The 15,510-nt window shown below is 40.4% G+C and overlaps 1 protein-coding gene and 1 long non-coding RNA gene across 2 annotated transcripts in view; both read left to right on the forward strand.

Annotated features, from left to right (window-relative positions):
• Window positions 1–4,698: 4,698 nt before the first annotated feature.
• The window catches only part of ADAMTSL1 (ADAMTS like 1), a 476,605-nt gene continuing 465,793 nt past the window's right edge, over window positions 4,699–15,510 (forward strand). Inside the window, exon 1 of the mRNA XM_040540933.1 lies at window positions 4,699–4,871. Within this exon, the coding sequence (XP_040396867.1) occupies window positions 4,794–4,871 (78 nt within the window). The 5' untranslated portion in view covers window positions 4,699–4,793. The remainder of the gene's footprint in view (window positions 4,872–15,510) is intronic.
• LOC121061699 lies at window positions 4,906–10,140 on the forward strand. The gene is made up of 2 exons (XR_005815221.1): window positions 4,906–7,313; window positions 8,696–10,140. It is a non-coding gene; the product is annotated as an uncharacterized LOC121061699 (long non-coding RNA).

Raw genomic sequence — 15,510 nt, forward strand, 5'->3', positions numbered from 1 at the left:
CAAAACAAAACAACCTCTTCTCACCCCCCTCCCCCCACCCCAAATTTGGACTACATTGTTTAACATCTTAACAGTTTGTGATGTCATTTTTATAAGCTAAGAAAAACCAATGCTGTCACTTTCTGAGTCTCAGTTTTAAACAAGCCAAAATCTAGAGATTAAGTATTCCAAACACGTAAATGTTTCACCCAGTTAGTTACATACTTTAGTTCAAACTGTCTTCTTCACCTTTGCTCTGCTTCCGATAAACTGTGGATTTGAATATAGAAAGATAAAACCATAGATAAATTTATAATACTGTATAGATACATTTTTTCTGTTCATTCAAAATACTACTAATGTTTAAATGTGCATATAAATCCTTGTTCTTTTCCCATGCTGATTCTTGAATTTTGGTGTCATTTTTTACTAATTTACCATATTCTCTTATTTATAAGGGAACTGGTTTTGAAGACTCTGAAAGAGCACCTCTGGTATTTTGCTGGCACAGTGTCTCCAAGACAGATGAAAATGAGAAGTAGAGCAGCTAGAGTTAAAAAGTGATCATCAGCTCAGATGCCAACAGGTGGAATCCAGTTTATGCACACACAGCCAAAAAAAATGGTAGCTTTGTTTGCTTTAGGAAATGAAAAATGTTGACAGGAAAGAGAGGAGAGGAGAGGAGAGGAGAGGAGAGGAGAGGAGAGGAGAGGAGAGGAGAGGAGATTCGAAGATATTCTTCACTTTTCTTATCAGTGATAGTACAGCATATTTCTAGAGGTAGAATCTCTTTCAGTTTCACAGTGAGGGATGAAACTACACAGTCAAACTACATATTCTAAGGAAAACAATTGACCTTTCAAGAATTTTACCTCAACAACAAATTTCACATTTCCAACACTGATGTTTTATTCAGAGGTATAAAATGTTCTTTCCACTGGTTATCAGATACTTAACATCTGAGGTTCAAGTCAAAGTTGTGCCAGTTATTAACTCTAAAGAAAAATCTTGTTTTATATTTAATAATTTATTAATTATTTATTAATGATTTTGAATACCATATAATTAAAGAATGCAGAGCAAAAGAAATCTGAGGATATTACTACATACTATGTACTTCATCCACACTGTGCCTGAAATAATGGTGTGTACCTATGGAATGGAAACAGGCAAGCAAGCTGAAAATTGCTTTATGTATCAGTGGCAAACAGTGGGAGAAAAAAAATGCAAATTTTATACATGCTTTTTCCATATTCTTTGAGAAGTATTGGGGCTTTTCACTGTCTACAATGACCAACAGTTGACATGGGAAAAAAGGGTCTACCATCTTTGTAAGACACCTGGTGGCTCCCACATTCAGAACACTCCAACCATCCAAGCAAGACCAAAGTATCAACAACTGCTTATGTTTACAAAAAGGATTGTGTACATACAATATGATCTGCTGCTCACTAATGCAAGTTCTATTTATGCAAGCAGATTTATTTCTAAATGGAAACTGTGACTCTCTGAATAGAAATGTGCCCACTTTTTAGGTTCTGAGCTACTGGAAAACCTGTGCCTCTGGAATTAAATCTGAAGGAGTCATGGACATGGACATGATGGAGTCATGGAACATCAGGATTGTAGTGCGGAGAAAGAGTTGGACCAAATGTACAAACCGAATGTGCAATTCTGAGGACAATCTACAAAAATGACTAAAGTTTCAGATTTTTAATTTGACGTCAACCTACCATGTACTATGCTTGCTTGGAGGCTGTGTCTGAATTTAGAGCTGCAAATCTCTGTTTAAAAATGCATCGCCAATTCTGTGGGAAATAAAGTTACATAGGAAACAGAAGGAGACATAAAAGAATCCTATCATGTAATACCAAGTCTTTGTTGCTGAGAGGAAAAAGTTATGTTTTCTGAGAGCATATCCTGCCTGCATTCTAAATGTGAAGAAAAACATATCCTTGATAATCAAGTTATTTGCATTTTTCCAACTAATGCTGAAAATTATTTCAGAGTTTTTAATCCATATCTCTCTCTTTTTTTTTTTTTTTTTTTTTTTTTTTTTTTTTTCTGAAAAAGAAAGCATTGCTTACGAAGTCTCCTTATGTGCATTCCCTCCCTAAGCATGAAGCCTTGGTCTTTTCTTAGATCTTAAAATATTTTAAATCTTCCTAAGTCTTCTAAGATCTCTGGGTTGATGACAGAGTATGTTTGACATTTTGTGCCTGGCGATGTTCACAAAGAAACGAGGAGAATACATCTGTACGTCCTGTTAAGTTCTTCTGTGGTTAAAAATACCGTTACCCAATATCTTCATGTCCAACAATTAGAGACAACACTTTCAGAAACTCCCTTATTTCCCCCATCATTAATGCATAATTCTGTGGTTCTTCTTGCCTTATTTTTTTATTTATTTATTTCCACATACAACTGTAAGAAAACTAACATTGCAGTAGTTGTTGTTGTTATATCAGTTTGAGACAGCCACGGTACACTTGCAATATCAAAGGAGTATAAAATCACCTGTAGCAGGAAGGCCCATGTGAGAATAGAGAATTCGTACACTTTATACGCTAATATTGCACAGTTTGTAATATAAATAGTAATACTTGTCAATATAGCCTTTCCTGACAATTAATATGTGGCTTGGTATTGCCTTGAACCCTTAGGCCTTCCACACAGTTGTAAATGCCAGGAAATATCCTCTTCATTTCTTAAAAAGTAAGCACAGTTTGCAACATGAAACTTGTATACAGCTCATTCCTGACAAATTGAATGTCATGTTATGTTCAGCCAAATTGTGTTTCTTGGATCATGCAGCATTTATGACATATTTTAGACCACACTACGCCATGCACTCCAAAAGGGAGTCTTAACCTCTGTAATTACATGCTAATAAAAACAAGAACTGCAGAATGTTTACATCTTTGCCCAGTCATATGTCTTTAGAAAGAAAACAAAAATTTCAGAAGGTCATCTGTCATACATATTCATAGATTATTCCTGGGGGTACTTGAATAAGCAAGCACTTTTCAATTTAAGCTACTGTACTTTATGTAGCTATACTCAAAAGGGCATTTCTAAAATGTTAAGCATCACACTTCTGTTTGTTGTATAAGTAACAGGTTATAGAGTGTTATCAGATGAAATAGGTTATAAATCTCCAAGTGAAAGGGCAGTTAGGATTTCACGTTCAGGTCTAAATGTTAAAACCTACATGCCTTCACTGCACAGGGCAAAGACTTTCTCAACAATGGCTGACATAATGCATAAAAGATGAAGAGAGATGTGGCAGTCTTTAGTCCATGCACTTGCTGCTTCATCAACATATAGTTTTATTTAGGATTCCCATATGATTTATTTGGCTCTTCAATGAGGTGTGCATTTTCCAGGGATAATCCAAGTATGTAAATACTGGTGCCCAGACGCTATGGGAGCATTCAAATAGGCTCGTGGTGGGAGCTTTAGAAACGTATGTAATAACAATACATTTTCTTGTGATTTCGCAAGACACTTATAGGAGCTGCCACAAACCTTTCACAAGCTGCCAACACAAATTCGGCCAGGTTGATGTTCTCATTTGATTGCCACTGCTTACATTTTGGCTGTTCCATTAGCAGATGGTGGAGTTGCAGGTACCAGCCAACACCTTCAAGAGAAGGCTTGAGGGCAGCCCAGAAAGCTGTATGAAGGGGTTCTGATCCCCCAGGCTTTTCCCTCCAGGGAGGCATGGGTGAGAAGTGTCCCAGCACACCAGTGTGTTTTGAGTTATGTTACACAGTCACAAGCATAGTGTGCAGGCACGTCAAAGAGAGCAGACCAGGTGGGGGCCCATCCCTGGACCCTGTGCCTGCATGACGCACTGTGCCTGCTTGCCTTGTGCTTGCCACTGCACCCCATCCCGGCCAGCGTGCCCTCTTCCTGCGTTCCCCATCCCTGCCTGCCTGCTCCATCCCTGCTTGCCAGTCCCTGCCTGCCTGCCTCATCCCTATCAGTCTATATCACTACCACACTGCACAGTACCTGCTTGCCTGCCCCATCCCTACCAGCCTGCATCTCTATTAGCCTGCCCAATACCTGCTTGACTGCCTTATCCCCATCAGCCTGCCCCATCCCTATCAGCCTGCCCCATCCCTATCAGCCTGCCCCATCCCTATCAGCCTATATCCCTATCATACTGCCCAATACCTGCTTGCCTGCCCCATCCCTATCAACCCATACCCCTATCAGCCTTCCCCATCCCTGCCTGCCTGCCCCATCCCTGTCAGCCTGTATCCGTATTAGCCTGCCCTATCCCTGCCTGCGCCATCCCTGCCGGACTGCCCATCCCTATCAGACTGCTCTATCCCTATCAGCCTATCCCTATTAGCCTGCCCAATACCTGCTTGCCTGTCCCATCCCTATCAGCCTGCCCCATGCCTGCCTGCCCCATCCCTACCCCATCCCTACCCCACCCCTGCCTGCGCGCCCCATGTCTCCGCACCGCCACACCCCCGCCTGCGCTCCCGGCCTCCCCCTGCGCTACCCGCTCCGTCCGAGCCCCGGGGGAGCCCCGGGAGAGGCGGTGGCGGGCGGGGGCGGACCGGCAGCGGCGGCGGCTGCTCCCCGCCTCCCTCCCCGCCGCTCGGCAGCGGGGGGCCGCGCCCCCGCGCACCTCCCTGCCCTGCGGGGCCCGGAGGCGCCGCGCACCCCGCGCCGCTCGCAGAGGCGCGCAGGGGCGGCCGCCGGGCGGGCAAGGAGCGGCGGAGCGGGGCGGCCCCCCCGGTGCACCGCGCCGGAGCGCCGCGGGAGGAGGAGGAGGAGGAAGAGGAGGAAGGAGGATGGCCGCGGCGGCGGGGCAGCGCCGGGGCACCGCGCTGCTGACCCTCGCCCTGGGGCTCCTCGCCGCCGCCGCGCAGGTAAGGAGGAGGCTGGCGGGGCGGGGGCGGCCGCCTCCCCGCGGGGAAGGTGGCGGTGGTCGTGCGGGGCAGCGCCGGGACGGGGACCCCCGCCCCACGGGAGCCGGAGCTCCGCACCTGCGGCCGCCGGGATGCTCCCGGTGCCGGGCAGCGCGGCTCCCCCGGGGCTGAAGGTAGCTCTCGCGGCCCCCTGCCCGCTGCGGAGGACTCGGGCAGGAGCTGGAGCACAGCTGTGCGAGCCGGGGGCCGCGGGAGGCTGGTTTTACAGCCCCCCGGGGGGAGGATGGGATGGATCGTCGTTGGAAAAGTGAGCGGTGCTGCTAAGTCTCGCCGGGCGCCGGGAAATGAGGTTCTCAGCCTCCCTCGGGCTGTGTCGGGGGGATACTCCTCAAGATGCAGAACAGCTCTGGGAGTCCGTCCCACCAGACCCGCCTGCCTTTCTCCAGCGGGTGTTTCATTCAGAGCAGATCGCAGAGCTGTGCCGTGTCGCTGCATTTCCCTCGTGTGTAATTTAGATCCTCTAACATGCTCTACAGGTAGTTTGCTTTACTTAGTCATCTATGTGCTATTGCCCAGCTTTTATTTCAACGACTGTAGCCAAAGAAAAAAAAAATAGCCTCTCTGATGGTGCCCCGTCCAGCCCTCTGGAGACAATAAATGAACTCACTTTCAGCTTTGTATGTGCCCTAAAGAAAAGCAAGTGTGAACACAGCTCTCCTAAATCGTTCCCATTTGTTTTTGTTCTTAAAGTTTTAAGATGAGTTTTAAATAAGTAATGGCATATTTGCAGTAAAGATGATGATCTGTTTGTATTTAGGGCATTAGCTTAATTTAACCCTCTCAAGGAAACAAAACTCTGTGTAACTTCAGGCTGCTTCTGAACAGGACATTTCTGATCTTCCCCTGTGCTCCTGACCATGCATTTTCTCCTCCCTTGAACCTCTGTGGCAACTGCATGACTGTGAGCTGGTTAGCCTAGTGGTCCTGAATAACCTTGATTTCTTTTGATAGAAAAACTTTTATGCCAGATCACATTGCCTTCTGTAGCTGCACCAATCCTGTGCAAAGGAGATGATTCATCAGCCCGCAGCAGGGGTGGTGGGTGGCGAGGAGTGATGTCAGTTTGCACCTGCAGGCATGCAGTCAAAATGGGATTGTGACTCTCTCAATGGACAAGACTTGCGCAAAAAGCTAAAGGGTGTGCTGGTAGCACTGTGTGCCTCAGAAATGCACAGGCTGGCACACAGAAGCCAGTTTCTAATGTGATCTGCTATATGTGTTTCTGACAGAGGCCACTAGTGCCATAATGGCCATGGTCCTCCAAAGGAAACCTCATCTGCCACATCTTTTATCCCAGTCACCAGCTTTGTACCCAGGACTGAAGTTGAGCTAATCTCCCCTGGCACTCAGCTCTGTCCCTGCTTACCCTGGCCCTGTGCACCTGCTTGTCCTCTTTCTTGCAAGCAGCTCCTCTTCGTGGAGAACTAAAATATCTCCTGACTTCTTCTTTTTTTTTTTTTTTTTTTTTTTTTTTTTTTTTTTTTACATGCAAATACAAAATATTCAGGCTTACTTTTGAAAAAGTGTGGAGCCAGTGAGATGCAGTGTAGAGGTCTGAGAGCTGGAACAGAAAGGCAGTTAAGTTTCCTTTGGCTTTTATGTTGGATACTGAGTTGCATGAATTTTATTTTACAGTTATTGAGATAGTGTTACTCTTGAAATAGCAGCTTGGCACTGCCTCCTGCCTCTCGTCTCAAATTTACACAGTGATAGCATGAATAAAATCAGTTGTCCTCATGGGCAGCATTTCCTATGGCCAAAACCATAATCAGCCCAGCAAGCCTCCTGTTGTTTTTTCTAGCATTTGTAATGCGAGATAGTCGACTACGTGGGGATTAAAGTTATGCTTTGCTAAGCACACGTAGGTATGTGGATGTATTGCAGAGAAAGATACTCAGAATAGTTGTAATTCTGTAGCACTGCATAGTACTAATATAAATTTTAGGTTAAATTAGGATGAAAAATGAATATTCTTAGTATGACCATGAATTTGGGTTCTGGATGATATTGATATACCCTACTATGATAAAGAGGAACATAGATAATAATACATTGAGTTTCTTTTTGAGGGAGAGGTAAACTGGGTCTTTTAATTGTGTGGTGTTTTTATTACTATTTTATAAATCCTTCATGATCTAGACCAAACTGGGTTCTTTTAATTCTTCTTTTAATTAAAAAGATAGATTAATAATTACAGGTTCAAACTTCATTTTCATGTTGTATTTTGGAATTAAGTGCTAGATCGCTGGAGATGACCTGTGTTCATGCTGTATCCTCAGTTCAACATTTCCTATGGAATTTCAATTTCCTCATCTCTTCCCATGGCTTTGACTAGGAATGGCTACCACCAACTCTCAGATTCTTAGAGTGATTCTTCTCATGGTGATTTTCATTTTTAATTTCCTGTTGCAATCATGTTTAAGAGATTAGAGTAGATAACCCAACAGAAGAACATAAAATTACTTTTTAATTGCATTTAGATGTATTAGTTATTGTAGAAGACTCAACTTTTAGCTCTGCTTAAGAGTTCATGTATGAACTTCATGGATGTAAACATTTTCACATCTGTTTTAAGGGCTGACTAGCTACAAGTAGGTTTTGGTCTGGAAGTGGCATAGACTGTTGGAAGATTGAATTTTCATGCTTGTCTCTGTACTCCTAGACTTTGTATGCCTCATATTTGCTATATCCTATCCTATTTTCATATTCAAGCAGTGCGGCTGATACATACTTCCCCCTTTTTCATATCCACAGTGTGTATTATAGGGTGGGAGGGAATGAAGTAGGGGTATTGTATGTATTGTGTGTATTAGCAAATTATTCATATGCGGAAGAAGGCATCCTTCTAAAGCATCTGCTATAGAATCATAGAATCACGGAGCTATTTAGGTTGGAGAAGACCTTCTGGATCATGAATTCTGGGGCATTGGACTTAAGTAGTGACATGATAGTAAATTATATTAAGAATTTAGCTTTATCTTTTCTTCTGCAAAATATTTGTCAGGTATGAATCCACTGAGTTGCACTGTACTGTCCAGAGAAGTCTACAACTTTTTCTTATTTTGAATAAAGACCAAAGCAAAGCTCTTGAAAGATTGTAAAAATATGAATATACTCTTAGTCTGTATATTAAAAATAAAAAATAAAAAATAAAAAAAATCATTTTACATTTAGAAGGTTAAATTTGTTCAGTCTGAGAACATTTTAATTGAAACTGTGGGCAAGAAAGAGATGAAGACAAAATCTTAGAATACAAGTATTAACCTTACATGATTCAAGTAGTCAGCCAGCACTGAAATAACACCATGGCCCTACATGTTTCATGTAAAATCTTCTTGAAAACAGTTTGAAACTACCAAAATAATATTTGTAGTGTGCTTTTATGGCTTTTGGTAGTATTATGACCATTAATTAGATTGATTAACACTTATGGATGATGGCTGGTTAAAGTTGAGCAAACTCAGATTTCACCCTGTTGTAAAAAGCCTGAAAAGACTTGGGCTAGTTTAACAATTGGAATTGTCTTTTGAGTTTTGTAATAGATGAAATGGGTTCCTGGTTATAGTGACAGCTGAAAACTTAGAGCTAGAAGAATTTTTCTTCTCTTTCTTTCTTTCTTTCTTTCTTTCTTTCTTTCTTTCTTTCTTTCTTTCTTTCTTTCTTTCTTTCTTTCTTTCTTTCTTTCTTTCTTTCTTTCTTTCTTTTATCATCATATTTCATTTCAAATTGTAAGACTTGATTTGCCCTTCTGATTAAAATCACAGAATCACAGATTGATTGAGGTTGGAACAGACCTCTACAGGTCATCTGGTCCAACACCCTTGCTCAAGTAGGGCCACCTGGAGCATATTACGCAGACAACCATGTCCAGACGACTTCTGAAGATCTCCAAGGAGGGAGTCTGCACAACTTTTCAAGGCAACCTCTTTCAGTGCTCAGTCACCTGTGGAGTAACGAGTTGCTTCCTGATGCTCATGAGGAACCTCCTGTGTTTCATATTGTGCCTGTTGCCTCTTGTCCTGTCACTGGGCACCACTGAAAGGAGCCTATCTTCACCGTCTTTACACCTTCCCTTCAGGTGTTTGTGCACATTGATGTGTACAACCCACCTGAGCCTTTTCCTCAGGCTGAACAGCCCCAGCTCTCTTGGTCTTTCATCATAGGAGAGATGCTCCAGACACTTCATCATGTTTGTGGCCCTCTGCTGGACTCTCCCCACTATGTCCATCTATCTCCTGGGGAACCTAGCACTGGACACAGTACTCCAGGTGTGGCCACACCAGCACTGAGAAGAGGCAAAGGATCACCTCCCTTGACTTGCTGACAGTACTTTACCTGATGCTGCTCAGGATACTATTCACCTTCTTTGCCAAAAGGGTGCTTTGCTTGGTTACAGCCGACTTGTTTTCTCACAGGACTCCCAGGTCCTTTTCTGCCAAATTGCCTTTTCTGCAAAGCTTACTTAAATATTTGGTGAGGAGAAGGCTTTTGGCTAACTTTTTACCACGCAGGGCATCTGATTAAAATCAAATATTAGGAAAATTTCATTCAAAATTGTAGAGCTGTTTCTGAAAATGCAGAGTATGGGGAAAATATTTGCTATTTAAAACAGTTCTAATGGCCTTTCTTTCACAAAGGCCATAAAACCCCTTGGCTTCTTTGTGGAGAATAGTTTAAAATTTAGCAGGAGGAAGGCCTTGCATTGAAGACATCTATTGCTCATACTGTGAAAATGAGACTAAATATGTTTATGTTACAGGTCTCTGAGCCTGCAGCTCAACTGAGATCTAAGGTACAAGCATTTTCGCACATTTTCACAGGCTGTATGTGAATATGTACATATGTCAAAGAAGAAGATACTTCCTCTTCTGGTTGCACGAGCCAAAGTGAAATTATTCACAAACTGATACTACGTCTGAATCCTACCGTCATGTTTTCGACTGTACATGTGCAAAGGTGGGGTGAATGAGGGAGCTGTGCAATTCAAATGGAGGTCAAGCACCAGCTACAACAGATCAAGAGGTAAACATGGGTAATGGGAATGTTAGCATATGTCTGATTGTACAGATTCAGACATATCAAGTCTTATGATCGCTGAAGATATTCTTCATTGCTCTCTTATGTGACCCCAATAACCAACTCTTCTGTATTAGCTTTTGCCCCCTCAGTGTGAACAGAAAAAAAAAAGAATAAAACTCTACTATTATGATGTCTGTATGGTTTGAAATTCTATCTTATTCCTATTTTTTAGAGCTGTTTGCCAATTTTCATCAAGTTAAAGAAAATTCCCATTTGTGAGTATTTCAAGAAAAATTGGGTTGATAAAGCAATCATACAGTTAGGTAGAGACATGGAACATTTGTAATTAATGACTGATGGCAGAACTGCTTCGTGAACATATCCTTCAAAAAATCGAGGTATAATTTTTGATAATTTAGCTTTCATTACCACTATTGTGTTCCGGTCTTGTGTCCTGAAAACTACTTCTCTTAAAAAAAATTTAACCTGTGCATTAAAATGAAGTTCTGTTCCCTGTTTAGAAGTTCACATTGTGTGCAAAAAGTGAATATGACTAGGACTTTATGGAAACATCAAACATGTAAATTATTGCTTGTAGCTGCCCCAGAGATTGAGGAATTCTCTGTGACTATTAGATAAGCCTGTAGTAGGAGTTTTAAAAACCTTGGTTAGAAATTGTGTCTTCTCCTTATATCTTTAGCTTGCTTAATATGAAAAAGCAAAAAATGAGGAGCCCAGATGTTCTTTTAACCTTCTTTCACTGCAATCCACACTCCAATATATTTACTTTCCAGTGTCTTCTTTTAAAATACATATATATATATTTATTTTTCTACAAAATACAATGTATGCCTCCCCTGTAATCAAAAATATGATCAAACCTGGTGAATTCTGTTAATGAGATAATGTATGGTGAGTAGACTATCAAGTCTTTAGCTGGATTTAATAAATCAGATATTCTCCGTATGCTTCTGTTCCCATATTTTAAACCTTCCCATAACATCTCATGTATATGTGTTTTCTGAACATAAGCCAGCAGTGTGCCCAGGTGGTTAGTAAGGCCAATGGCATCCTGCCTTGTATCAGAAACAGAGTAGGCCAGCAGGGCTATAGAAGTGATTATCCCCTTTTAAGGGGTACTGGTGAGACTGCGCCTTGAGCGCTGTGTTCAGTTTTGGGCCCCTCACCACAAGGAAGACATTGATTTGCTCGAGTGTGTGAAGAGACAAGTAATGAAGCTTGTGAAGAGGTTAGAAAACAAGACATATTAGGAGCAGCTGAGGGAACTGGGGTTGTTTTGTCTAGAGGCTGAGGGGAGACCTCATCGCTCTCTATAGCTACCTGAAAGGAGGTTGCAGCAAGGACAGCGTCAGTCTCTTTTCTCAGGTGACAAGTGGTTGGACATGAGGAAATGGCATTGAGTTGCATTGGGAGAGACTTAGATTAGATGTCAGGAAGAATTTCCTCATGAAAAGGGTGGTTAGACGTTGGAAAGATCTGACCAGTGAAGTGGTGGGGTTGCCATCCTTGGAGGTATTTAAGGGATATGTGGACATGGCAATAAGGGGCATGATTTAGTGGTGGACTTTGTAGTGTTAGGTTTATGGTTGGACTTGATGATCATAAGGGTCTTTTACAACTTAATTGATTCTATGATATTATGATTCTGTGGTCTTATTATAGTGTACCATGAGGCTCTTTGCACACCAAACATGTAGTTGTGTCCCAGCTGCAAACAACATGTTTCTGTTTCAGTAAGCAATATAACTGCAATGCAACATGTCCTTTACAAGAGTTGGTGAATAATGCCATGTACATTTGAGTCATGCCCCTATTAAATTTAATTAAACTCTTTAGACCCTTTGCAGTCTCAAAGGTATGTATTTCGTGTACCTTTTGAGAGAAATGAGCAGTCAGCATAATTGTTGGACATGTACGTGCAAAGAAAGTTACCAAGAAGTGGAGAAATAGAACGAAAAGAGACAGTTCAGGGCCTTTCAGTAATATATTATGTGGAGCTTTATATATATATTATATATGTGTGTATTTGTAATAAATATATTAGGTAGGGGCATAAATGTTCCAATATAAATTGGATACCTTAGAATAAATTATGGGAGGAATGGATCACTAGTATTATTTGACACACAGATACACTTTCTAAAAATAGGAGAAAAAGGAAGAAGGACAAAAAAATATTGCATAATTTGGAATAAACATACAGGGGAAATCAGATCATAACAATGCGTTCTTCCAGATAACAGAAAACGCGGTACTTTAACCATGTTATTCTACTGACTATACGAGAGCAATATGATGTATCTTGCTAATACACGTATGATGTACCTTGCTAAGACAATAATATCCATCACAGGAATTAAACAAAGTTTATTCTTGCATCCTTGCTTCAGTTTGCTCATAGTCCTACATGGCTAGGTGCCATGAATAATGACTGCATTACATCAGTCCCAGATACGGCTTGTGAAGTACTGTTTGATACTGTTACTTTTGACTTGAACAAATGTTTCCAGAATTTTCATCTGTACATGTATATATATATTTTAAACTGACCCCATAAGTGTCAGTCTTTCAATGAGGCATTTAATAATGGAAGAGTGAATTTGTACGAAACTGCCAGTAGTTGTTTCATTTAGTTTTGTTTTGATTTACAGATTAAACAGCCACATGTATTGTGTTGAACTGAAAGTCCTCTTTGTGGATTTTGACTTAGTTATAATAATATCTCTGCTCTCCATGTAGCTCAGGTGGGCTGCAGAAACCCATTTTTCTTTTCTTATGACTGTACATGCTTCTGTGGAGAGCTGATACAAAGGAAATAATTCATATATAAGAATGTGCTACTATGTAACTATAATAGCCAAAAACTAGTCCTGTGTGGCAGCATTTCATGTGTGTGTGTGTGTGGTTTGTTGTTGTTGTTTTTTAGAGGAAATAGAAAGGAGCCAGACACATCCTGACTTATGCTAACTCCCAGAAATGATTGACCAGTTGCTCTGCATCATGCTTCACAGCCATGAAGAATGCCCCCCCCTTTTTTTTTTTTTTTTTGCCATGTCTTGACTGACCTAAGTCTAAATAGGGAAGGGGAAATGAATAAGGGGATATCTGTCTGATGATTGATGAACAGAGGAATGGCACTTCAAGCTTTCTGTTGAATTTCAAAAAACTTGATATTTAGGCTTTTAGATTTTGCAGTTGTCTGGGGAATTAAGGTGGCAGCAGAGGTCAGTACTGTAAGTCCAACTGATAATTTTGCTTAAGTAATGCTCGAAAAATGGCACATTTGTAAAACTACTTTTTTTTTTTTTTTTTTTTTTTTTTTTTTTTTTTTTTTTTTTTTTCCCCCATGGAAAACATAACAGCTTCACTGCAATAGTGTGAGAAATTTTATGGCAATTTACCATGGTAAGCTCATGCACGGAGTGGTGCATGGGAACACTTTGAAATGGAAACAGATTTTTTTCAGAAGTTTTATTTGAAAGTTATCCTTTTTTGATATTGGAAATACCTGACATTTTAGACATCTGTAGGTTTCAGTAAGAAAAAGCTGCCTTTACAAAATCTCTCAGGAAAGAGGTGTGCCTGTGTAAAACCAGAAATCAATTTCCAGATAATATTTTCTTTTGCCACCTTAGTTCCATGTTGCTTTTTGTTATTCTCTTGCCCTTGTTGGTATTCTCTTGCCATGTCTGTTCTCCTGCTGAAAAATGTCTTGAGTGTTTGTAACACTGGTTGTAAGTGATCCCCATGAACGTAGGATATCAGCTATATGAACCAACTTACACACATTTATGTGTTTGCAGATTTGGAGACTGTGTCTGAACAGTCCATAGAAAGGCAACAAGATCTCTGCGTTTGGTATGTTCTCCCCCATTGCCTTTTAATTCTAACCTTTAACTTGCAGATAATGGCACCGGATATTGCATGCAAAGGTTTATTATGAGTACTGTCTCTGAAGCATAATGCTTCACCTGTGATTTGAATAGTGGCTTTTCAGTTTCTGCTTAGTGGAAGACTGCTGTCAAGAGGTAAACTCTTGAAATCCACTTGGAGTTAAATAAAGTACCTGGGAGTTTCTGTGCTGTACTGCAATGATTAATCGAAAGCAGTGTTTATTCTGGAAGTGAGTGATTTTCAAACGTTGAATGTAACCTCTTAAACATTTTTTATTTTTTATGTTTTAATTTCACATTTCTTTGTAGAGATTATTTATTTATTTCAGTTATTAACATAATATTTAATGATTTGTCTACAAATATGTTTTTACAGAAACTATTGTGTTTAGGGTTAACATCTATGAGATGCTGAATTATTATGAAGTATTTCAGAAGATTAAAGAGTAGTTGCCAGATAGACCAGAACTTTTGGCTTTCGTAGGAATATTCATGTTGCTATTTAGGTTCATACTGAAGTTCATTTTATAAGCAAGTGAGCTCACCGTTTGCTTTTTAAATTCCATATTTTTATGTTGTATAGTTCATAAACGCCTAAGCATTTTCATTTGCTAACAAAATGTGCACTTACCCTGTAGTCCCTTACAATGGAAAGCTGTTACTACAGTCTTGCACATGGACACCTGCACATATATATATGACGAGAGCCACAGATAGAAGTCATTAAAAAAAATCCCTCCTACATTAAGAAGTTACTTGCCCTCAGGACAAACATACAGAGGCTAGAGAGAAGATGTCTTACTGGGTCATTCTGAATATGAATTATGCACTAAGAAATGTGCTTTATTTGGAGTAGATAAAACTTAACATATAGAACAAATACAGGTTTCATGCTGTCAGGAAAGAAACCTGTTTTTCTTTTAACCTAGAAGCTTGTGCTGTATTAACATTTTTATTAGAAAAAGTTTTCTGTCCTCCCCATCCTGTATTCACTCTCTGATACTTTTGGCAATACTATCATAACATTGTTATGATGTTTTGTATTTTGGAGTAAATTAACATACTGAAATGAGGACTGGTGTTTTTTTTTTTTTTTTTTTTTTTTTTTTTTTTTCATCAAAGTCCAGGAAACTCTATCATTATATTGTTTTATTTATTCAATTTCCCTGATTTGAGACAGTTTGAAACAGCATGGTGGTAGAATGTAGACATCTTCAATGGCAAATTTAAAATATTTTTCCTGGGTGAATGGTGAACCTCACCACAAGGGGGTTGCAGTGTAGACAGGATTTATTATTTGATGATCAGCTCTTTCAAGGAAGCTGAGCATAGGGTTTTTCTTCCTGCTGTTAACTTCTAATATGATTTGGAAATGTAACTGAATATTCTTATTATCATGGCTGTGGAATTAACAAGGCACTGGACAGCCACATAATGAAGAATGATTTTGTTTGCCAGAAAGGACACATAAGGGAAATAAAAAAGTAAACTGAATGCTTGGTAGCAATTCAGAGAAATAAAACAAAATGCATTAGACAAGCAGTAGTTTCTGCACTTTCCTTGACTGAGTGACCTATGCTAGTCAGGTAACCAACAAAAATCTGACAAGTGATGTGTTTAGGATTTCAGTTAGATAATATAAAGTG

This window comes from Cygnus olor, chromosome Z (genome assembly GCF_009769625.2).
Source record: "Cygnus olor isolate bCygOlo1 chromosome Z, bCygOlo1.pri.v2, whole genome shotgun sequence".
NCBI lineage: Eukaryota > Metazoa > Chordata > Aves > Anseriformes > Anatidae > Cygnus > Cygnus olor.